Source organism: Quercus lobata, chromosome 2 (assembly GCF_001633185.2).
Source record: "Quercus lobata isolate SW786 chromosome 2, ValleyOak3.0 Primary Assembly, whole genome shotgun sequence".
Taxonomy (NCBI): Eukaryota; Viridiplantae; Streptophyta; class Magnoliopsida; order Fagales; family Fagaceae; genus Quercus; species Quercus lobata.
This window is the reverse complement of record NC_044905.1, coordinates 93,421,740-93,448,105: the sequence shown is the minus strand read 5'-3', so window position 1 is coordinate 93,448,105 and position 26,366 is coordinate 93,421,740. Positions and strand designations below refer to the sequence as shown.

General features: G+C 32.0%; 1 protein-coding gene across 1 annotated transcript; it reads right to left on the bottom strand.

The window, feature by feature from the left end:
* Positions 1-1,320: 1,320 nt before the first annotated feature.
* LOC115973861 (serine carboxypeptidase 24-like) lies at positions 1,321-26,366 on the bottom strand. The gene is made up of 11 exons (XM_031094100.1): positions 26,089-26,366; positions 25,592-26,028; positions 5,737-6,024; positions 5,039-5,146; positions 4,838-4,933; positions 4,641-4,733; positions 4,441-4,526; positions 3,958-4,358; positions 3,635-3,730; positions 1,592-1,697; positions 1,321-1,464 (listed from the first exon to the last, which is right to left on the bottom strand). The coding sequence occupies exons 1-11, from the start codon at positions 26,364-26,366 to the stop codon at positions 1,321-1,323; spliced, it is 2,133 nt and encodes a 710-aa protein (XP_030949960.1).

Sequence of the window (26,366 nt, the reverse complement as noted above, 5' to 3'; positions counted from 1 at the left end):
TTTGTAGCCATTGGGTCTTTGCATTTCCACTATCTTATTCTTGTCCTTGTATCCTTATGGGCATGTTCATTGCTGTTACTGATCCATTGCCATTTAGATATATTGTTATTATAATAGCTTGTGTACCTCTTTTAATTGAAACAACGTAAGCAGAATATGATGTAAAAGTTAGCAGTTTAGGGTGACTATTAGGGGAAATTTCTGGTTTGATTTCCTGGCCTGGCTCGACTGATGAAAGTTGAATTTGACCTTGTCAATATACTTTTGTTTTTTGCTTTTAAGAATAAATTTTGGAAAAGATATTAACTGGAAAACTGTTGAAGAGAATTTTCTGGAATGAAGGAAAAGGGTGGAAAAACCAGTAAACATTATTCTGGGTAACACTCTTAACATACAAAAACAAAAAATCTTGATTAGTATCTAATGATGCTCAACCATTTTATTTTAAGCTAAGAAACATGCCCATTTAAGGATCCAAGTATTATTGAGTGCATATCTTGGAAATATATTTAGAAAAGAAGGAAAAAATTTCAAACTATTTAATTGATTAATAATGGTTCTGTCAGCCTTCGAATATCGAAGAATCTTTAAAAATTTAGGAAATAGTTTAAACTTAAAGTGTCCAATTTGTTTAGGGTTCTGATACTACTTGAGACTTATACATATATGTTTTCCATTATGTGCAGAAACTTTCGCTTTTAGTTTCTGAGGTGTACAAGGATGCACATCAGAAGAGTGTCTAGGTGAGAATTTCAGGTTTTTTTGTTTTTTGTTTTTTGTTTTTTGTTTTTGTTTTTTTGTTTTTTTTTGTTTTTTTTTTTTTTTTGGGTGTGTGTGTTTGAAACTCTTCTTCCACCTTTGCTATAGAAACGAAAGTCTCAGCCCTTATATTTTTTAGGCCATGAAGGTGAGGGTGAGTGATCTTGCCCAGAGCTTGGGAATGCCTCCAGGCTTCGGTGAGGGTTTAGAGTAATTATTTCTTCATCTCATACTGGTATCTGTGGTGCACTTCAATTGCTTTTGGTCCTTAATTAAGGATTGAAATTGGGTTACTCAGTTTTCTAAATTAAATGGCTAGACACATAGGGAAAGGAAGCCATTAGTAAAAGTGCGACGGTTTATCCTCTCAATTTTCTCAAACATGGTCAAGATGTTATTTTTTTGGATTTGTGACTTGAAATGGAGAGGATCATGTTCCATATATTGAAGCACTAATTTTCGATTTGTAACATATCAATCCAAATCATGAAACAATTACATTAATTAATAAGTTGCTCATATATAATCAATTTTCTTTAGTTATCATCTCCAAGTAATTTGTCAAGAATGTGGCAATTCCTCCCCTGCCAAAAAAGATTTGAAAAGAATGAATGCTCTCTTGGGTTGAAATAGTGGAACCTCATGACCAGCCTCTCTCACTGAAGCAAAAGTTAGCTGATCGTAGACCTCTGTCCATCCTCCTACCTATAAAAGAAGAATAATTTTCAGATTATTGTAACATTTCTTTGTAAATATTTATCTACCTATTTATATATTTTTGTTAGTGTGTTGTAGGTTTTGACTAATTTTTGGTAAGAAATTGTTTAATTACCTCTTCATCTGCGTACCATGGATACCACTCAGTTTTAATGGTGAGATTGAGATGGCTGAGAGCTAACCTAGTGCCAGTCACTGGAACCATTGAATCTGTGTCTCCACTGCATCAACATAAAAGCAATTGCCTTAAAAATTAGATCTTTCTCTTTGTTTCTACATTTTACTTTTCAAATCAAAAGCAATGCATTTACACTACTCTTTAATCTGTATCGCCACAACCTCTCACGCAGCTAAAGCTTCATAATATTTATTTTGCTTATTTGTTTGTTTCGTTATGGAATTGAGTATGTTAATAAACAAAAGCTTTAGGCTATAAACAGTAAGTTATCAATAATGCATGGGAGGCAAACACAATGGATCATAATATGAATGCAAGATTTTATTAAAAAAAGAAAAAAAAATAGAAAATAGAAAATTTGCATGCAACGAGAAGTGTACAAGCTAGGAAGATGGCTAGGCAAGGCCATGTTTATGATCATTAAGCATACATGGGGAATTTCAAATAAAGAGATGAAGATTTATATTGAAAGAGTTGCTGTACAGAAGAACTTTTACCGACATTAATATTAGAGTAATTTTAGTATCACATAAAAAATCACAATTTTTACGACAATTATTTTTAATTGTGATTGCCTGTCATTTTAACATAGATCAACTTTTTTTTTTTCACCACTTGCATTTTGTTATATCACAATTATGGGGAAAAGTTGGGAAAATTTTTGTTAATCTAAGACATTTTAATTGTTCATGTTAAATTTTCATTGGGATGTTATGTGACTACACATTGTGAAATTGATTTACAACAAGAGGGTAAGCAGTAAGGATATTGTTCAAACTATCAATGACTTTCAATTGCTCAGAGCCATAGAGGCCTACAAGTACTAGTAGAGTGCTTCTTTTTGTCGGAGAAGACGATTTAATGTGCCATAACCTAGTACAAATAGTTTTACAGTGCGCATGTTATTGAATCAAAAAGAAGGTAAGAGAATTGTTCTTCTTTGATGGGTCGTATCAAAATTTTACTCACACAGGTTTTCTTAAACATAATCTTTTTGTTCATGGTTGTAGTGTTTTTGAGCCTGTTTGGTAAGTGAGTTCAAACTCACATTTTCTCTTTTTAAATAACATTACACATTTTCACATACTTTTTTACCTACACGTATTTTAAAAAACTCCAAATAATAATTCTTAAACTACTCAACTAAATACTCTCTTAATATTGGCTAGTCACTTGTAGTTGTACGTAGCCCAATCCAGGTCACCGACAAAAAATTACTCCCTTCGTCCCACTTTGTTTGTCCTGTTTGAAAAGTCAAATTTTTTAAGGGAACATCATTTATTGTTTTGTCTACCTTTTAAAAATGTATAAGTTTCCGAAATCACCCTTAAATAAATTTATCAAAAAATTGAATTAGTAAATTAATAGGGGTATAATAGGAACATTAGTAAATTAATGACTTTTATTTTTAGAAATAGGACAATATTTTAAAACATCTCAAAATGAAATAGAAGACAAACAAAGTGGAATGGAGAAAATACTTACCACGTGATGCTAAAGCCAATGTTTACCAAGTGATTGTGACAGCAAGTGCCCAGGTATAAATATTGATCTATGGCAATTAGTGCACAAAACCCAAGAAATTCTTCGTCGCGATTGTACTATATTGTACCAAATTATGATGGAGAAGCACCCCAATAGAATCTCAAACACGTGGACTAGTAGACAACAAATAACTTGCCTTTCCCATGTACTTCCAGGGAACACAACTTACACTACCCAAAATACTTTGGGGAAATCATATTTCTATTCTAGTTTTCAAGGAGGAGAAAAAAAAGTGAGACAATGGTGAAATTTTTGCCGAGTTTTATCGTTTCTCATGCTTTGTGATATATAATTTATTTATTCATATCTATTTATAAAAAGTTCGAAGTTTAGGGCACAAATATCGTAATGTGTGTTAATATAAGTGATGTTAATAGAAAATCAATATTACTTTAATTATAAAAATTTCTATCCCTAGAATTTAAAAACTTTTACCTGAAAACCCAGATTCTTAGACCAGCTGCAAACAACTTCTTGTATATCGGCAACATAGAAAATTCAGAATCTTTCCAGTTGCTAATGATAACATCACTGCACAATAGAAAATTATATATAAGCATATGCATTCATCAAATGCCTAGGTTTATGTTTTCAATTTTAAAAATAAACAAACAAAGTTAATAACCTTATGACTCAACTCACATTTTCATTAATGTTTCTAAAGAAGATGTCCAGGTTTAAATCACTCTTTTCCAATTTTCAAATTATTAAAAAGTAAATACATAAACAAAAAAGTATCGAGTAGTTAAGTAGAAAACCTGCAAGCAGTCCAGTTGTAAAGAATTCCAGTAACATTTGCATGCATTGCCTTTTGCACTTCCGGTAGATTATAATACTTCTCTGCATAATTCTGAGTACATGGATCGTACCCAGAAACACTTGGATGCAATAGAGTATTTCTGAGCCTTGGAGGCCTCATAGTATTATTAATCGATGTGATACAAGGTGGTGTATAAATACTGTATTCATTTATGAATCCAAGCTCATATTTCTCAGCATAGCTCTGTGCACTATCACATTCCAGTGATTCCTTTACCTCTTTGAAATTGCAATTCTTGAGAATTGATCTGTAGCTTGTATCAGATATCATTGAATGGCTCCACCAATATGTTATAACTCCAATTTTGTCATAGTAATGATCAAAATCTGCATTTCCCACCTGCATAATTTGATTGAAATTTTTTAATTAGAGTTATGATCAAACTTGGCGTTTAAATTTTTGTTAATTATGTATTACTTACTATAAATCCTTTAAGGTTGAAGGCGGGTTGCAAGAGTGCCTTATTATATTCGACAATTTTCTCTGCCAACTGGGGAACATAATGCCCTATAAAAAGAATGAAAACATTAGCTTATGATTATTTAGAATTGCTCATAATTATGTAATAATAGGTTAATTATTAGTTGTTTGTTGCATATATATATATATATATATATATACCAGCATAGCTCTCCCCAGCAATGTAGAATTCTCGATATTTGTATTGTGGAAATCTTGACATCCAGCTAATTAGAAATACTAGAGCATCCTCAGCTGTGTTACAAAATTGATAACGCATATAGGATTCAATTACAACATAATTTTTTGGAAATTAAATAATAATAATAATAATAATCATCATCATCATAATCTAGTACCGGTCCGTTTATCTCCAGAATCATAATGATCGGAGCTTGTATTTGTATATGAGAAACCAACACCAGCAGGTGATTCAAGAAATAGAAGATTTGCCTCTGTAAGCACAAAAAGTAAGACATGATAGATTTTAGCCACAAATTAGAAAAGATAAAGCTTTACCAACTTGCTGAATATTAATTATTTTGAGTAGTGGTTGATACCTCTATTCCATGAATACTCATTGAGATAAAGTGATGAACCGGTACTGTTAATTCTAAATGGCCCGATTTCCTCCGATGCTCCATATGCCACCGATGAACAACCTGGCCCTGCACAATTATGTAATGTATAATTATTAATTAGATGATTCAGGTCAATCTTTTGTGAAGTTAAGCCACGTGGAAGGTACAAAATAAAGTAGTTATCTTTTGTTAAGTAGCATAATTTTCGTATAGTTACAAGTTAGTAATAAAAGATGTATCTTGTTAATGAATGCTCTTAAGAAAATTATTAATAAACCATTTAAGGAAAACTTTTACACCACTTTTATAGGAAATATAAAAATCCATCAAAAAAATTAATTATATTTTTCTTTTTCTATAAAAAATTTCTAAAAATATTTCAAAACTAATTCCCGTAGAGCATACATTACCTTTTCATATGAAGCATAATAAAATACGTATAACTGTATAACCTTTCTACTTAAAAGAAAACAAAATTTATTTATGAGTATCTGTAGTTGTATTCAACCTTTTCACAAATATATTATTTGCGTCTTTTTAGTAATCCACATTGAAGCACCTATGAGGTTATGACCTTCCCTTTTCATTAACAATTGTTATTATCCTACCACCCTAGAATTACAAAAGAATAGTAGTTGGTGGAAATTAAACTAAAGTGAGAAATTTGCTAAACTAACCTCCATTGAGCCAAAGAACAAGAGGTTTCTTTTCAGGAAAAGAAGTGGCTTCAGTCAACCAGTAGAAGAGAGCTCGTCCATATTGCTCGTTGACAGTAATGTAGCCAGAAAATTGAGAAAATGTGACTGGTGGTTGTCCAGGCAGTGCTGATATTCGATCTAGCTCTTGTTGTTTTGGCAAGGCAGCAATGGCAGTGGTGATGGTTGAAGAGAAAAAGAGTAAGGACATGAAGAGATTAAGGACTACACTCTGGAACATCATTGTACCCTCAGCAAGCCAACTGATACCTGGATCAGAACTTAGTTAATAAGCCAGCACAATATCATAAATGCATCACAGGAGATCTCTGACTTAGGATTACAATAACAATCATCCAGTAATTTGGAACTATAGTGACGTAGTATTTTCCCTCTCACGTAATAGTGGATGTTGCTAATTAAATTCATGCAAAAAAAGAAATACTATGTCACTGTATTTTGGGAATATCTAATAATTTTTCAGTTTACAAATACAATGTATCAACTCCCAAGTCATTGGTGCTACTCTCACTCATCATTTAATTGAGAGATTGAGATAAAATTACCAAAGTTTACATTTATTTTATAGGCCCCTTTGTTCAAAGTTAAACAAGTTTTAGGATGATATATACTAACTCAGTTAATTGAAAGGTTGAGTCAAACCAAGTATTTTTATGTTTGGTTTAGAAAATCTGGTTTTATAAAGGAATGTCACTTAGCACATAGGGTGGGTTTGGTTGGGGATGGAAAAGTTGAAGGATAGAAAATAGGAGAGAGGATGGAAAAGTGAAGAGATAGGAAAAAAAAAAAAAAAGTTTTTCCTTATTTGTGTTTGGTTGGTGGATGGAAAAGTGGAGGGGTGAAAAATAGAGTTTGTATAACTTTACTCTTATGTCCCTATTATGTAACTTTTTTTTATACAAATATTTTATAAGTGAAAAAAAAAAATTGGAATAAAATAAGCAAGCCAAAAATTTAGCAAATAACCCATAAAAAGAAAGGAAAAAAAAAAGAAAAAGAAAAAAAAATTGGTGGGCCAACATTTTCTCCCCTCATTTTCTCTTTTTTTTTTTTTTTTTTTTTTTTTTTGGGGGGGGGGGGGGTGGGGGTGGGGGGAGAAAATAATCGAGCCCCACCATTTTCTCTCTTCCCTCATATCACTCCAACCAAGCACTCTTCTCACCTAAAATCTCTCATATTTTCTCTCTTCCATTTTTTGTCCTCCATGTTTTCACTTCAATCAAATGCACCAATAGTCCTATGCATTGTCTATTGGAAAACATAGTTTTGCATCACATACAAAATAATGCAATGAAAGTAACACAAGGATCTACTTCATTGAGAAATAATATACAATCCTGAATTCTAGAACAAAAACTAGGAAGCATACCTTAATGTGGTGATTCTAAGAAACAGAGTAGATGATTGATCTCAAGAACATTCAAACTTTAGCCCAATTCCACACAATGCCCAAGATGTGTGGTCAATTCTTCGTACGTCCTATTAAGATCTTTCCAAGGATTAAGTAGTAAAGGAAGATAGTTTGGGTTGAATTTGAGGCCAACCCGGCCTCCAAGAAGTGTGGAAGAGATAAGAGAGGGAATAAGGGAGATTAGGTAATGGCTTGGGTTAATTCTTCAATGATTCCATTATTGAGATCCTTGTTCCCTTTATACAATTCAGTTGCCAGCAATTTGTAACAATTCTGGTATTCCTAGCCAACTAATTAACCAAGTAAGTACTTTCAATTTAGTTGCATACGATTTGTATCCAATTCTAGTATTCCTATCAAACTAACGAACTAACTACATTCTCAATTACAATAAATTATTACACATCAATCTATTAAACACCAGCACAACTTTGACACATATAAGTAACCTCCTAACTAAAGTACACTCATTTGTGACAGCTTCCCGCAACTAACGTCATGCTCACCTTAACAAGTTCTTTTTCTTGTGTTATGAAAAGCTTGTTTGAATAGAGATATAAGAGAAAACTGTTTTCTTTCCTTTTAATTGTACACTAGCAACAGACTCACACGATGCGTGAATATATATAGGGTAAAGTTTAGTTACAAAATTGGTTGTGATCTTAGACTACAATCATACTCAATATCAATAACATTACTATATATTTTGAAAATCTAACCTTAGGAGTGCATGTTCATTACGCTTTTAATACATATGTCAAATTTTGTAATAATCAGATATTATTTATTATATGATCTATAAGATTATATTTAATACATAATTTTAAACTACAAAAACTTGTAATTTAAATAATTTATTGATGATATAGTTGTTGATATTTGATTTTTTAGAAATTTTGCAAGCATGAAGGATATAAGAAGAAGATATAATTCAATGGTGGATTTGTTAAAATTCACCTCTAATAAAAAGATATTGATTAAAGTTGTAGTTTTAGACTACAACGAATTTTGTAGCTAAACTTTGTCCATATATATATAAATATATATATATATATATATTATAATACGTAATGAGGTGTAATATATAAAAAGTAACGCTTACTTCAAGTATTGTTATTTAAAAAAAAAAGTTTTTTACAAATATTTTATTTTATCTTTTTACCTATACAAATATATCATTCTATTATTTATTTATTTTTATTAATATTTTTTAAGGTGAACATCCTTCTAACTTCTATTATAGTGTGTTATATTTGCCTAATATACAAATATATTTTATAAGTTTCAAATTAGTTATTCAAATTTCTCTCTCTTAAGGAATATGGAGATTATTATGATAATAAAAACTCATCACAAAATTCTCTCAAAAAAAAAAAAAAAAACTCATCACAAAATTACAATGTTATCTTAACCAAAATTAAAATGAAACCAAAGGAATAAAAGATAAACTATATAATAATTTATTATTCAAACAATTGGTAGGCATATTCAAATTCATAGCCATGTAGATTGTGTTTTGATATAAACCCAAATTCCTATTTCCAAAAAAAAAACTAAGTATTAGCCCAAACCAAAATTCAACCAAAGCTATAAAAGGAAGAGAAAAGACATTGTAATAAAAACACAATACCAAAACACATATCACTTAAAAAAAAAAAAAACATCAACCTTAATTAGAGTTATAAGAAAGAACAAAAATTCACAGAGAGAGAGAGAGAGAGAGAGAGAGAGAGAGAGAGAGAGAGAGAGAGAGAGAGAGAGAGAGAGAGAGAGAGAGAATATATACTCACAATTTTTGAGTGTGTATAAAATATGGATTGAATGAAAGAAATGATGTCAAATTTATACAAAATAAAATGGGAAGAAGAAGAGTCAAATTATAAGAAAGAGGAAAGGATGAAGGTAGAGGGAAGGGAAAGGTTGGAGAAAGTGTAATTGTAAGTGTGAACTAATAGGGAGAAGAAGAGGGTTTTGTTTTTGTTGTTCTTTTCTTTTTTCTTTTTCTTTTTGGTTGAGAGTAGTGAGAAGAAAAGTTTAAAAGAGAAAATAAGTGGATGATGTGGCTCAATGATTGAGTGTATATATATATGAAAATGTGGCTCAATGATTGAGTGTATATATATATGAAAATGTGGCTCAATGATTGAGTGTATATATATATATATATATATAAATTTATATTTATTTAGAAGGATGAAAAGAAAATGAAACTCAATATTTAAAGGAGATTTCAATATAGACAATAGATAATTAGAGTTTGTGATTGCATGTAGTGCATCACGTTGGCCACAAATGATTAATTTTGCAATAGGCAATTAATAAAGATGGAAAACCAAAAAAAAAAAAAAAATAGTAACATGGCCTCTGATGTGGTTCAATTAAAGTGTAGCAACAATAAATGCTACAGTTGAACTTTTAGAGATATATATATATATATATATATATATAAGTGGGGGGGGGGGGGGGGCTGTATTTATTGCAGAAAATGCATGCGATACTTATTGCTTGTGCATAGGATTCCCTCATGGGACCGGAGTTTTGGCCCCAATCATTGTCCAATTCTATTGTTGATTTGGCACCAATTTAGATAATTAAATTATCTATAATTTCAATTTAGCTTCTGATTTAGTTTGCATTTTTTTTGGGGGAAAAGTTAATAAATGCCCTAAGGGCATTAGTTTAGGAACTATTTTTAGAAACACTAGTTAGTAACCCGTGCGATGCATAGGGAAATTTTGCCTAAAAGTATGTTGGTCTCAAGTTTTTCATAAAAAATATAATTAAAGTATATTGTTGATTTGGCACCAATTTAGATAATTAAATTATCTATAATTTCAATTTAGCTTCTGATTTAGTTTGCATTTTTTTTGGGGGAAAAGTTAATAAATGCCCTAAGGGCATTAGTTTAGGAACTATTTTTAGAAACACTAGTTAGTAACCCGTGCGATGCATAGGGAAATTTTGCCTAAAAGTATGTTGGTCTCAAGTTTTTCATAAAAAATATAATTAAAGTATATTGGTCTCAAACTGAAACAATATATACTACAAGAAGAGTTTAAAAAATAAATGGTATGCATCTAACTAAAATTTTTTATAGTCCTCTCTAGTTTCTACCATATGTGATATCAAAATTATTTTTGCATCATAGATCATATGCAAAATATTTGTTGCTAGAATCCTATCAATTGATTAGATTTTCAAAAGGGACAAATGTTGTCAGAATCTATGATAGCACTATCTCAATTGTTTGCAAATATTTGAACTTATGATCATCTTTATGCTTATGATGGATCTAGTACCATAGTATCCCAGACAACTCAAAATTTAATATAAATATAGTTGAATGTAATATGATTATTGGTGACTATGCCATATTGCATATCAGTTGACATTTTGTCAGCAAGAGAAACACTCATTATCTTAGAAGACAATCCTTCCAATGTGTAACCCATTGGTAAGATTGAATATTGTCTTCAATTTGGGGAATCCTAATATACGACTCAAAATGAGAGGGAGAGAGAAGTTTTGGAAGAGGAAGAGAAAATAGAATAGTGAGATTGTTGAGATTAGACTGTACTTTTTTTTATTATAAATTTTTTAGAGTAATTGTATATTTTCCTTGACTGCACATCTCTATTAGTTTACGTAGAAGAGCTAAATTAAACTTCAAAAATGAGTAGGAATGTTGGTATGGTCAGATGAGATCACTGAATCCGGACTGTAAACTATTGTTTGCATAGAAGTTGAAGAGTGTGTGTAGTCTGAAGGGAAGCTTGTACAGAGGAAGAGAGTTTCTAAGTGATTTCGGGTCTTAGCTTTCAAGTTTCATCTACATGTGGGGGAGGAGAAAGAGAGTTTGGAAGTGGGTTAGGGTCTTGGCTTTCATCTACACATGAAAATGGATCATGCTTGGGTCATAATATGTAAGGGAATAAGTGGGCTTTGGCTTTTCATAAGGTTTGGTATGATTTGGACTAATTTTCAATAGCAGCCCATATTTTAGATAACAATAAAAAGAAGTTAATATAATCTTTTGAGTAACAGCAAATAAAGGTTAATGAGAAAAAAGTCAAAGAGGCTAAATACAAAATTAAAGCGCTACTTGGCAGAACCTTATGCTTTCCCACATAAGGTTTCTACTTTATATATATATATATATATAGATTTGTACTTAGGCAGTTATTTTATTTAATAACTCTTTTTAAATAATCAATTGATTAATTAATTGGACTTGCTTTTTTGGCTAACACAATTGGTCATTAGTATGTGGCTTGAGATGAGACCAAATGAACAAATAAGACTCTAACTCCAATGGGCTTTGCTTTCATTAGCTCTTTGACAAGCCAAAAGTTACCATTAATTATATAACAAATACTACTATGAAAATATAGTTGCTCTCTAGGCCTTATAGTCTTCACAAATAAAACATATAATTTCATCATCGACAACGAATTACGTTTTATAGTTTACGAGGAACTTGTGATTAGTATCATTTGTAACTAAAGCACATAAATTACATACAATGCATCTTAAGGACTATATGATAATGTCCAATTAGTTCATTTACAAAATGTCCAATTAGTTCATTTACAAACACTCTCATATAATTAAACACTATTATTTAAAATATGACAATAAATTGGATTTTAAAGCACAAATCCTAACATTGTCCCCCAAATAAACGAAGATATAGGTTTCTAAAATTACGTTGTTTAATTTAACCTTTAGTGAAAGAATGCTATTTAAATAAAGTAAAGGGTAATTTAGAGAAGTAACCAATTTTATGTCTATTAATTTTTGGGTAAACTATATATTTGGTCCTTAACCTTTACTCTGTATCTCAATTTAGTCACTGAGCTTTTAAATGTGTTAATTTAGTCCTTAATCTTTTGGTAATATGTCAAAATGGTCCCTACCATTAAGTAATGAATAGAAAATATTGACATGGCTAACAACTCAAATAAAATATTATTTTTATGCTATATAAGATGCCAGGAATACCAACTCAACCATGGTTGTCAAAATCGCGATCTGGATCGTAGGATCGCACAATTTTACGATCCCACCTCACCAAAACGATTAAAATCGCACTAGGATCGTAAAAATGGTAGGATCGTACGTAGGATCGTGTAAGATCCTATAGGATCGTAGGATCGTATGGGATTCTACTGATCCTACCGATCCTACCAAAAACATAATTTTTTTGTTTTTTTTTTTTTTTGGATAAATTTTTTGTTTTGATGAAGCTTTAAGGATTTTTATTTTTTCATGTTGTGATGGTATGACTTTTTATTTTTTATTTTATAAAATTATGTCAACCTAAGCAAATGTTTTCTAATTTCTAGTTCACTTGTAATCAAAATGAAAGAATGTTTCATCATTTCTAAATGAAGAATTTGACTTGGCTTTGCTGCATTTTAAGCTATAATATTATTAAATTTGTTTGATCAATATACTAATTTGTGTTCTAATATTACTAAAATATATATATATATATATTTATATATAATTTTATCAGTTATGCTTATATTTGTATATAGATTGATTGATTTTTTTTAGTATACTCTTTAATTGTTGCTGAGTGGTATAATTTGAATAGTTGAGAATGAAATTGTATTTTGATATCTTTTACAACTCTAGTATACAAATATATAATGTCTACATAGATGATGAAATGAATGATGATGATTAGGAATTTAGGACGGTGGTTATAAGAACCTTAGAATGGGAATAATTAAATATTCATTTTATCTTAATATTCATCTTACTTTTGGATTTCATATTGTAGTTAGCTAGTTTCCATTTGCTAACTTATTTTGGATTTCAAATTTGGAACTTAGAGCTTAAAAATATTTTCCTTATGTTTTGGTAAATATTTTGGTATTTGGTTGCTAATTAAATATTTATTGAATTTTTTAGATACATTAAGTCAAAACTTAAATATATTTGTTTTGTTAGTATAGACTTAGCGATGTATGACATGCAAATTACATCATATGATGCAAATCTAAGTTTTTTTATGGATGAATTTATAATTTACGTAATTATTCAACATACAAAGTCATTATCAATGTGTTTTTTGCTTTAAATATGAAAATATGTAGGATCTTACGATTTACGATCCGATCCTACGATCTACGATCTCACCTACCTTCAACAATCCTACATAGGATCCCGATTTTGACAACCTTGAACTCAACAACTAAAATCCCAACTCATCTAATATTTGATTAGCCACCCGTTAGGTGAGATTTAAGTCCCTCTCCAATCGTCACTAGTGCTGTCTTCTGCTCTCATGGCATCTCTCACTTCGCTGGCGAATGAAACAAGTTTCTCTTAGAATGTTCTTCTTTCTTAGACTATTGAGAAACTCAACCCCAATTAAGCTGCAAAATTAAATAAATCTGAGTTTAGTAATTTTTTCTCTTTTTCTCAATACCCAAACAACAAAACAATCTAACATTCCATAACTATTAATTTTGCTTCAACAATAAACAACTCATTTCCCAGATCCCAAAAATCATAGTCAACCCATTTAAGAAAATTTTCATAACTAATTCACCCAAAAATTGACCCAAAAAAAATTTCAAATATTTAAATGTCGATTCTACACAAAGCATACCCACATATCTGAATTGGAACAATTGGAATGTCACTAAAATCCCAAGGCGGAGCCAATATGCATAGCAAATCATGGGTGTGAGATCATACACATTAAGATAAACTTTAAATTGTTCCCTTCTTTTCCTTCTTTGATAGCACTACCAATCTACACAACATTCTTCAACAACCCACCATGCCTCAATATGCTACTTTCACAGAATTTTCTAGGGGCGAATCGGGAAGAGACGGAATGTGAGAGAAAAGGACAACACCGGTGATGACTGGGAGAGGGGCTTAACTGGGTTGCCCGTCAAATATTAGATTAGTTAGGATTTTAGTTGCTGAGTTAGCAGTCCATGTGGCATCTTAAGCAACATAAAAATAATATTTTATTTGAGCTGTTAGTCATGTCAGTATTTTCCATCTATCACTTAAATGTATGGATCATTTGAACACATTACCAAAAGGTTAGGGATTAAATTGACACATTTAAAAGCTTAAGGAGAATTTTTCAAAGAGTTATATATATTTTGGGACATTCTAAAATAGAATACAAGACAAATGAATAAAAATCTTATGTCTCACATTTTGTATTCTACTTTATACTCTACTAATTACAACTTCTCACATACTCCTTCTTTTCTTTATTGTTAGGTTCTAAGTAATTAGGAACTAATGTATTAGAACTCTATTTTGTATTGTTGGCAAACCATGATCAAAACAGATGTTAGTCTTGTTTAGACTTGCTCAAAATATAGATCTTTTATGTAAAACTGGAATCGAGTTAACTGCAGAATTAAGTGTGCAATTCTGACTGGCTCGATTGATCGAGAATTAGACTCGATCGATCAAACGTTGGGTAGAATGTTTTTTTCTATAGAATTTCCAACTCAGCCCTAAGCCCATATGACGTGTAGGGTTTTATGTTTTTGCCCTAGGTATAAAAGGGAAACCCTAGTCACGTTTTTTAGGTTGCTCTGCTTGCTGTGTGTGTGAATCTTCTATGAGATCTGAGAGGCGGTTGCCTTCACACATGTTTAGGATTATCAAGAATGAGATTTCATTGAGAACTTGATGATCGTTTTAGTTGCTGCAATAAGAGCTTAAAGATACACAAGTGGGAGTGCTTGTACTTGCTGGGAATCTAAGAAAGAAGGAGTTTGTGGTCTTGGAGCTTGCACGTGGTCGTGTCAGTAAGTTTTCTACTTAAGATAGCAATAGGATGTTAGTGGTTTAAGTCGCTATTATATAAATTTCGATTTTTTCATAGTGGATTCTGTTTTATCTTGAGGATAGCTAGGTTAAATCCTCCTCAGGTTTTTACCGGTTTGGTTTTCTAGGTCATCATATCTTTGTGTTATTTATTTTCCGCACTTTACATTGATATGATTATGATTGTGTTAACCTAGATTTGAAATTTGGATTAAGTAATAACTTGGCTAAATAACTAGGTTAATCTGGTTGTATTTTAAGGGGTCTAAAAACAAACACTTATAAAATAACCAAAACTTTAAAAAGAAAAAAAAAAAAATCATGACACAGGAATCATGATTGGATTAGTATAAAGTGGAATAAAAAAAATGGGATGAAGAATTTTTGTTTATGACCAAAATATAGAATGAAAATAAATTCCTTATCTATCATACTTTTTGTATTCTATTTTATTTTTCATCAATTTCAATATATCATGTGTTTATTTATTTATCTTTTTAGTTATTTTATAAGGAAAGTGAAAAGAATACACGGTGAAGGTGCAAAGGAAAAAAAATCTTGAAAATTTTCAACAACAAAGGAAAACCACTTGGACCTTTAATTTTTCGATATTGGCCTGTTAATATACTTTTATTCTAACAAATTATCTGTATTTAGTTGGCTAATATCCCATGTGGTGGATTGTCTCAGAAAAACTTGTTTGTCCGGTGGTTGTGGTTTGGAGTTTGGTCATGCTTCCACAAATATTAAATCCCATTCATATTGGCTTATAATGAAAGTAGTGCACCAAATTTGATTGGTCGATTTTAATTATTAATTCTACCAGTTGAAAAACAAATTTCAATATATGACTTAGCTGAACTCATGAAAATGATTTAGTTATTCCTCACAACAGAGAAAAGGGCATATTCATTATTAATCATATTACAATGATTGATAGATGACTTATGAGTGACCTTGAATTTGTATGCTACCTATTTATTACATACAATTTGATTGAACTTGACAAATGAAAAATGATTAATAGATGACTAATAAGTGACCTTATATTAGGTACACCTGCAATTTGATTGAACTTGACAAATGAACGTAATTCCAAAGTGTTGTTTAGGGTTATAGATTGAACCTGGTTCATTAATTAAATTATCCAAATTGATTAATTAGGTTAAATTACATGTAAATTGTGGAGACACCAAGAATCACAAAATAAACTAAGTGTAGTGGAAATTAAATTGACATAATAATTTGTTGACGAATGGGGAAAACCTCTCACAAGTCAAAAATCCCATCGGGTGAATTTCATGTCATCACTCCCAATAACCCACAAATCAAGGACAAATGGTTACAAGTATAAGGAATCTTATCACTACTCTGGATTATCCCAAAATACCAACATATAGTTGAACCTTTCCTTCAATACCCAACTGAACTTGATCTTGTAAAAACTTCTTCCCTTTTTTCACAAATCTTCAATCTGTGACTAACTCTTTTACATGGATCCTAATACGCGACTAACTCCACAACAACTCTTTGATTGTTGTAGTTGATTTGCAATAGCTTCACATAGAAACATCAAAAGATCTTCAATGTTGATGCTAAAGACTTTACTTGTTTACAGAACCCAAAGGCATTCAAGAAAAGCAACAATATCTCTTTCTTTTGTAGGAGGAGGCTAGGGTTTCAAGAGGTGTCGAGCTTGTGTTGAGAATTCTTCATTATATCTCGATAGATGCTAGTGTCGAAACAAGGGTCGAGATTTAATGAAATAACTTTTCTTCACCTATTTCTTGGATCAATCTTTATGCCTTTAATGATACCACTTGTAAAGTAAACTTCACATAATTGTTGATACATTAAACCCAACTTAGATCAACTCAACTACAAGTAAAGTGCATTTTGTCAAAGGATGAGCCAATATATAAAAAATATGACCCTAACAATCTCCTCTTTTAGCAATCCGTGGCAAACCCACAAACTCAATTATGAGAGAAAATTAAACTAACAATCTCCCCAATTGATTACATAGAAAGTAAGCTTAGTCTAAAAGATTTGAAGCTTGGAAGTTGCTACAAGAAGAAGTCTTGGAATCTTGACTTTGCTTTAACCTGTCTTTCCTAAAAAGGCACTAAACAAGATGCATCAAGATATCATGTGAAAAACAATGACAAGTTAAATAAACAAGAAACATGTGTATAAAATGAGAAAAGAAACAAAAAAATGTGAGATAAAGAGAGAAACAACATCAGCACATTATCAACCTCCAAACTAAAGTACACTCATTTGTAACAGCTTCCCATAACTAATCTTGTGCTGACCTTATCACGTTCTTTTTCTTTTGTAATGAAAAGTTTGTTGAAGAGAAATACAAGTGAAAATTGTTTTCTTTCCATCTTACGTATGTTTTAACTAGTTGGACTTGCCTTTTGTGCTAACCCAATTGGGCATTAATATGTGGCTTGAGACAGGACCAAAGAGACAACTAAGGCTCTAACTCCAATAGTTATTGGGCTTTCATTAGCTCTTGACACATCCAAAGTTACCATTAATTATATAACAAGTATCACTATGGAAGTATAGTTGCACTTTAAGCCTTATTAATAAATTATATCCCAAGACTTTAATATGATATCATTTGACCCCTTCATGAAACATCCATAATGAACAAAGTTATAATAAATTGTCACTTTGTGAATTACTCTTTTATTCCTTGAGTCCACAATTTAATATTTTAGTTATTTATATATTTTATGAAATTTAATCTTTCATTAAATATAAAATTTAGTAACTTTTTTTTTTTACTGAAGTGATCGTCTCAGTACTTTGAATAACCAATTCCTATTAAACTTATCTCAATGGTATATTTCATGTCTCTATTGAAAGAGACTATAGATTCAATTTTGAGAATATGTGTTCCTTTAATACTATTTGCAGTTGCCTAGAATACAAAGGTTTTGTTCGTCATATTAGGTCTCATTTATGATAAGTCAAAGCAACGTATATTTCATGAAAGTGGTCACAATTGTATCAGGATTGAGAGTTTATAAAAATAGAAGTCGTGAAATTTATTATTCATGTAACAATTGTTAATTAAATAATCAATCTTACAATGGTCCCCTTCAATTTGTCTTAAGCACTTAAGACACACCATCACATTACTAGAAGTCTCCAATTCTATGATCAAGACAAATCATCTTGGTTGACTTGTTATGGTCTTCATAGATGAAACACCCAATTTTATCTTCGACAACAAACTAAGTTTTTGAGTTTACGAGGGACTTGTCATTTATATCTTTTGTAACTAAATCACATAAATCACGTACAATGCATCTTAAAGATTATATGATAATGTCCAATTAGTTTATGTACAATAGTCTCATATAACTAAATAATTTAATTACTTAAAATATGATAATAAATTGGATTTTGGGGGCACAAACCCTAACATTGTCTTCCCCCCAAAAAAAAAAGAAAAAAAGAAAAAAAAAAAGACATGGGTTTCTAAAATTACTATATTAAATCTTTTTTGAGAAGAATGGTATTTAATTTAACTTGAGAGAGAGAGAGAGAGAGAGAGAGAGAGAGAGTTGTGTTTAAATATAGTAAAGGGTAATTTAGACAAGTAATCAATTTTATGTCTATTAACTTTTCAAAGAGGAATATATTTTGGGGAATCTTAAAATAGAATACAAGACAAATAAATAAAAATCTTATGTCTCACTTTTTGTATTTTACTTTATACTCTACTAATTACAACTTCCCACATACTCCTTTTTATTTCCTTATAAAATAACCAAAATTTAAAATAGAAAAAAAAAAAAAAAAATCACGACACATGAGAATCATTATTTGTGGAGTATAAAGTGGAATACGAAAAATGGGATAGATAATTTTTGTTTATGACCAAAATATAGAAAGAAAATAAATTCCCTATCATACTTTTTGTATTCTATTTTATGTTCTATCAATTTCAATATGTCATGTGTTTTTTTTTATAGTTATTTTATAAGGAAAGTAAAAAGAATACATGGTGATGGTGCAAAGGAAAAGGAAAAGAAAATAGTAAGAATTTCAACACAAAGGAAAACCACGTGGAATTTTAATTTTTAGAAACTGGCTTGCTAATTTACTTTTATGCTAACAAATTATTTGTAATTAATTCGCCAATCTCCCATGTGGTAGATTGTCCTAGAAAAACTTGTTTGTCTTGTCAATGTGATTTGGAGTTTGGTCATCCTTCCACAAATATTAAATCCATTTCATATTGGTTTACAATGAAAGTAGTTCACCAAATTTGATTGATCAATTTTAATTATTTGATCTGCAAGTTTTAAGACAAATTTCAAATTCTGACTTAGCTGAACTCATGAAAATCTTTTGGTTGATCCTTACAACTGAGGAAATAGCATATTCATTGTTAATCATTTTGAATGATTATTAGATAATTTATGAGTGACCTTGAATAAGTGTGCTACCTATATATTACATACAATTTGATTGAACTTGACAAATGAACGTAAGTCCAAAGTGTTGGATATATAACATATGAGTAGAAGTCCCAACTAAAGAAAAAAAATAAAGAATCTAACGAATTATTATTAACATAATTGGATCAGATTTGAACTTTTATTTTCACTTTTGGTGGTTTAGTTTCTATCTAGAGCATCAGTGTACTAGAAATGATATGATACAAACACATGTCTAATTTCTATTTGGATCTTATTTGCATTGTCTTTTTTGAATCTTCATGATATCAACAAGTTTTGTTGGAAATCTTGTCTTCTTTTCTTAGGAAATCAAGAGATATATATATATATATATATATATTTTCATGGGAATATAGTTGTGTTGGGCTTTCAAAATTGTATTGTTGTTAGGCTATATTTTGCTTGTAATTTTCTCTAAGGCACTAAACTATGTTCCCTCTAGCATACACTCCTAATTAGGGATGACAAAATTGGACACGACACGAAATTAGCAGGTTATAGTTTGAGACTTAATGAGTTAGTATCATATTCGAGTTGACACAACTGACTAATTTAGGACATATTATGATTGATTATTTATAATATTGAGATATGCTTTAATTTTAAATGATTATTTGTGATGCAGTTACTCGTTGGTTCTGAATGTTATATTAATATATATATATTGGTTTTTCATAATCATATCAATTTGGTTAATACTATTTTTTTTTTTTGGATAAAATTTGATAAACAAGTCAATACAATTGGCCCATTTAATAAATGGGTCGTCTTAGGATTGAGAAATCTTGACTTGTTTAATAAACATGTCGGGTTAGTGTTGACCCATATAGTCAAATATTTATAAGTTGACATGACTCAAACCTGACACATGAACACGAATTGTCACCTCTACTCTTAATAATATTTTTGTTGTTATATATTGAAAGTTCAAATAATGCGTAAAACACCTTGAACGTTTAGACCCTTAAATTACAAATTATCGATTCAAGCTTATTATCAAACAATGTATGTGCGGAATATAAAGCAGAATTGATAAAACAATTTAAACCAAATAAAATTACAACCACAACAAAAATTAAAAGGCAAAGATTAAGGGAAGAGAAATGCAAATACAAAGACAACACAACGATGTGTTATCAAAGAGGAAACCGAAGTCCTCGATGTAAAACCTCTCTGCTGCCATCCAAGCAGTCAATAATCCACTAGAGAATGAAGTTAGGATATATGAACAGTAGAATACCCTCCAAGCCTAATCTACCCAGTGCATCTAAGCCCTCCAAGCTTCTTGCTCCAACGAGGTTACGCTGAACCTCTGTCTTCTCTAGCTTACCGGATTTCGCTATAGCCCATAGCATCAACCAATATCAATTGGTCCATTCTTAACTGCTTCCCAAGCACCAAACAGCGACCTCACAATTATGTGTATGGTGAGAAAAGGTTTTCGCAAATGCACCTCTCAAGGATGTAACAATGGAGAGGGTGAGAATAGAGAGATTTGGAGAATCAAATGATGAAGATTGTGGATGAGTCAATCTTGTTTTTCTCTAGGGTTTCTCTCTCAAAATTCTCTCTGGAAGATCTCTACATTTCGTGGGTATAAGGGGTATTTATACTGGTGTGTGTTTGGAATGCGAAAGGTCAATTTTTCCCAAACAGAGTGGTCTGGCGACTTAGCCTCGCGATTGGACTAAGTCGCGAGTTCAAGTCGCGAGCTAACTGCCTGGCCAACCTGGGACTTTTGTCCTATAGTGCAACAGCTCGCGTGAGTCTTCAGCTTCTCTGCATGCTTCACACGAGTGCTTCTTTTGGAAACTTGCCAGTCACAAGCCAGTCGTGAGGCCCTGCTGAGTTGCACACTTTTGAGTTTTGCTTCACACTCTCTCATACACTAACCTTACATGATTCCCACCTAAATACAAGGTTTGTAAATGCTAAATTACAAGCAAATTTAGCACAGAATAAAGCCAACAAAATAGTTGATTAAATTCAACCTTACAATCTCCCTCTTTGACAATTCTGTGACAAAACCCTAAAACAAACTCTAGACTTAACATGTGAGTTGAGAACACTTGAACAAAAATCACTCACACCTAACTCTAGAATTTGTGTAGCTCTTGAACCACAAGTACAAGCATCTCCTGAAAAAACAACACAATATGATCATTGTATGCAGAAAACTTGTAATGCATATGGAGCAAGCACAATGCGATCAAGCAAAATGGAATTAAGCAATAAACCATGGCTTGACCACAATCACTATAAATAGTGACCACAGTGCTCATTCACACAGGAAATGAACATCCGGACATGCAAGCTAATAAGCTTAATGTAAAGTATCATTTGCATGTCTAACACTCAACCAATGCAACAACTCAAGGTAATTGCATTAAGGATATAAAATCCAATAAAGGGCACAAGAGTGATGTACTTAAAGAAAATGCATAACATTAATCAACAAGTACTACACTACAAAGCAAGGGTACAAAACACAGTATTGAAAATCATCTTTTATATATATATATATATATATATATAAACCAATGTACCAAAAGCTTTAAACAGTAAATCCAAAAGTAAGCCAAGACAAATCAAAAGTAAGGTAAGTGTGTATGTATCAGTATCCTTCTTTTGAGCTCACACAACTCCCTCTTTCAATATGCACACTTCCCATTATTGTGTTGCTCTCCCCCTTACTATATGTTATCTCCCCCTTTTTGGCACAAATAGCTAAAGGCTGTCCTCCAACTTTGTTGAATAGCATCTAATTTTGTCTCAATGGCAGTGAGATGCATTTGAACTTGATTGTTGGAGTAGAGAACTCATTCAAATCTGAAAATATGCTGATATAGATTCTCAAGTGAAGTGCTCATTATGTTAGCTTAAGAGCCAAGAGGTGCAAGCAGAGTGCTAGTCATTTGTAACTCAGGAGTGTGAGGAGATGCAATCTCGGTATGCACAGGCGTAGTGTGAGTGGCTGAGCCATGACCAAAAGAGGTAGCAAGAGGGAAAGATTCACTCTTAGGTGCTTTGAAGGAGTGACTCTTACTTGCTTGAAGAGATATCATGGATAATGGTCGAAGACGTGGCAATATTTTTCCATCTGTTGGTGGACGAACACCTTCAAGGATCATGATCTTCATAAGAAGACTACAGAAAGGGAGGCATGTTCATGCTGTCGATCGAGTTGCTATTTTCCCAATGGTCTGAAAAATGTGGGCACAAATGTCAATCAGAACTCCGTTGATGAAATCACATAGAAATTGCACTCTTCCAAGGTTGATGAATGCAGTGTTCGAGAGTGGGCAGAGGTTAAAGAACATGATCAATTTGAGAGTCGTCAGATCAGGTGCAAAACTTTGCAGTGCCTTTGGATGTACCTTTGCTTGAAATCTCATGATCAGACCGAAGAACTTGAAGAATGTCTTGTACCTGAAGTTGTCTATCATCATAAGGAGTGAGGTCTACATTTGCCGATCTAGTGATGCGAAGAACCTTTACGATGTAATCTGGATTGATGGTAAACTCTTTTCCTTGTACCCAACACTACAATTCAACTCTGGTGTATCTAGCATTTGAATAGAATTCCTTAACCAATTCATCAATCGGGTGCTCGAAGTTCCCGAACAGATCAACCCAATCTTTTGCTTCAAATATCCTAGGAATAAATGTTGTTCCCAAGGTATCAAATTTTACAACCCTTTCCACCATAGTAGGAGCATCTACAAAAATGCTTGAGAAGGTCTGTGAATCGAGAAGAGTCTTGAATCTCTCACTGTTAGAAGCTTGAGAATGTGGAGTTCACTTTGAAACAGGGGATGATGAAACATTAGTTACAGGTTCTTTTCCTCAAGAGGAACGACGAGACATCTGCAAAATAGCATACACACAGCAGAGAATCAAGTGCAAAACCATGAAACACAAGTATAGACTTGATTAGATCCACTTTAGTCCATGACATAAATATACATAGACATTTAGAAAGACACACCACTTAAATATGATAAATGGATCAAGCATGCAACATTTAAGCATGAGTAACATTGGTGTGTGTGGTGTGCAAAAGTGAGGAGTGTGCAGGCACATCTAAGCACAATGTAGTCTAGGAAAACCCCAAAAACACAAGTAACTGTCTTTGAGACAAATTACTACAAGCATGAAATGCACAACACAGCACAGGCATAACACAGAAATGAGAGTCATACACTAGAACAACAAATATATATATATATCAGGCATCATATTACCAATGTCAAAATTATCCATTCAACCAAACTCACAAAAATAAACCCAAACCATATTCGAACAACATGAATCTCAAAACTCCATAATAACTCAAAAATCAAGAAATCCAAGGCTATAAACATGAAATATTTAGTGAGAAAAAGAAAACTCATACCTTTTTCTTGAATATTGAAGTAGAAACAATGAACAACAATGGTAGTTTATGTGAGAAACACGATGGGTTTGAGAGAGGAATAAACAGACAAGACAATGAACAATAAAAAATGTTCGAGGGAAAACTGAAAAGTTTTTTTTTTTTTTTTTTTTTAAACTGTCCAATATGCGCAAAACACGCGTTTTTCGCGATTGAACCAAGTTGCCAGGACAAACCACCAAACACCTTGTGACAAAAATTTGAAAATTTTGTCTAAGTGTTTTTCGCAATTGGAAGGTCTACCTACGAGAAATTCATGAAGGGAGCCGCGAAAACCCCTGAGTAAGCTCGAGACTGAAGCTTCCACCCGCGAAAAAGTCACCAAACCGAGTCGCGAGAACTCTAAAACCCAAATTTTTGAAAAAATTTCTAAATATTTTTTGTGACTGGGACTTTGACCCGCCAGTGAGTCACGTAAACCTACTGTGTAAGCTCATAACTGGGGCATGCAACTAGCTTGACTCGCTACCAAGTCGCCAGAACAAGGCAACACAGTTTTTGAAATTTTTGATTTTTTGCAAAAAAAAAAAAAAAAAAAAAAAAAAAAAAAAAAAAAATTTCCAAAAACAATTAAAACACTCAAAAATCGTTTTGTGTTTAATCAAAAAAAATTGAGTATGTGAAACACATTTAATCAAGTACAATCACACAAATGAATATGGCATTCTTTGAACATAGACATGTGTGATATGTGTGGGTATAAAAAATGAGATAGTCCTTAGTCTAATGTGAAGTTTCAATGATCAATTCAACCAAGTCATACACAATTAGCATGAGGAAAAGTAACCAATCTCAATTATAGAAATATGCAAATATGACCTCTCACATAAACTTGATAACATAATTTGGAGCTTTTCATTTGGCTCCATTCACATCATAACATTTGATCTTTTTGAATCAATATATCTCATTTTGAGATCGATGCCTGAAATTTATAATATTTCAATTTGATGAGCAAGCCTTTGGCTTTTTGGGCATCATACATTTTATTTTAAGTCACTTTTCCTTTTTCCTAGTCAAATATTAGTATGTGCGACAGGCTTTTGCAGCTCATTATCTCTTTTCATTTGGAGATTTACATTTGTTGAGCTCTTTAAGCAAAAACAATAAAATAAAAGAGTGGGAAGATATATAGGCACAAGTCTATGCATGTCTCAAGATTAACAAAATTATTGACTAATCATTCATGACAAGTTTGAAGATCTATTTACAACAATCACATAGATGTCAAGAGTTTTCCCATAATGATATGAGTGTATAGGGAACAAGCTACACTCATAAATACACAAGGCCATTTGTACGAATGTACAAGGCAAAATATGCTTGTGACAAAACACAATAATGTCGATCAAACTTTTTGGATTTTCTACTTTTTATGTGTTTTTTGAATTTTTGACACAAAATCAAGAATAGACTGGTCAAAAGCAATAATGTAAAAACAATTAAAACAAATGCAAACAAACAAACAAACAATTTTCAACTCAAGCTAGCAAAAAGCACACAACCAAGCATAGTCACAAAACATAGGAAGTATTGATGCATGGACATGTTGTAATGCTTATGCATGAATACCCTTCTTCACCCACACATCGTGTGCGTTTGGGGTGATATCCCTATAGGATTGGGTATGAGTGTTAGGGCTTTCAAACATTCTAGTGAAGCTTGTCAAACAGGTGGTGAATGCATCAATCATTTTCATCACGTCCATCACTCTAGAATCACCATCTCGACCTCTTGATTGCTCAACAGCCCAATTCCTTTTGTCATTTCTTAGTCCTCTCGACCTTTGAGCACCTGAATTCTTCAATGCTTGTAGCTTATGACAATTGGGTCTTGTGTGACCTTGAATTCCACAGTGATGGCAAAAGTGGTTTGTTCTCGGACCTCTTTGTGATTTTGGAAGTGATTTCCCTTTGGCTTCAAACTTGATCACTGATTGGTTACGAGGCTTATTCAACACCCGTTGGTCAGTCACATTCCTCTTTTTCTCCGGCTTCACTTTCTCAGCCTTTGTGGTAGCTACCATTGGTTCTTTGGCTTTCACAAACTTTACTTCCTTGGAGATATTGACAGCCGAACTACTCTCTCCAGAATATCCCAATCCGGTTCTGTCGGAGAAAGGTTTTTGATGAGAAAGTATTTCATCAAGCTTCTTGGAGGAAACTCACTCAATTTTAGCATTGGCTTGAACCACCTCAAGTTCAAGAAATTTTATCTTTGAGTAAGCTTCAGTTACCTCTTCATTCAATGTCTTTATTTCACATTTGACCTCCTTATATCGCACTAGGAGACTTCTATAGTCCTCATTTGCCTTCTTCATCTTTTTAACAGCTGCCTTGGCTACCCTTGCATATTCTCCTAATTTCTCAAGGAGGGAATTGTAGTTTTCTTGAAGACCCGTTGTACTTTCATCTTCTTCAACATCCAATTCTTCTACAACTCCCAT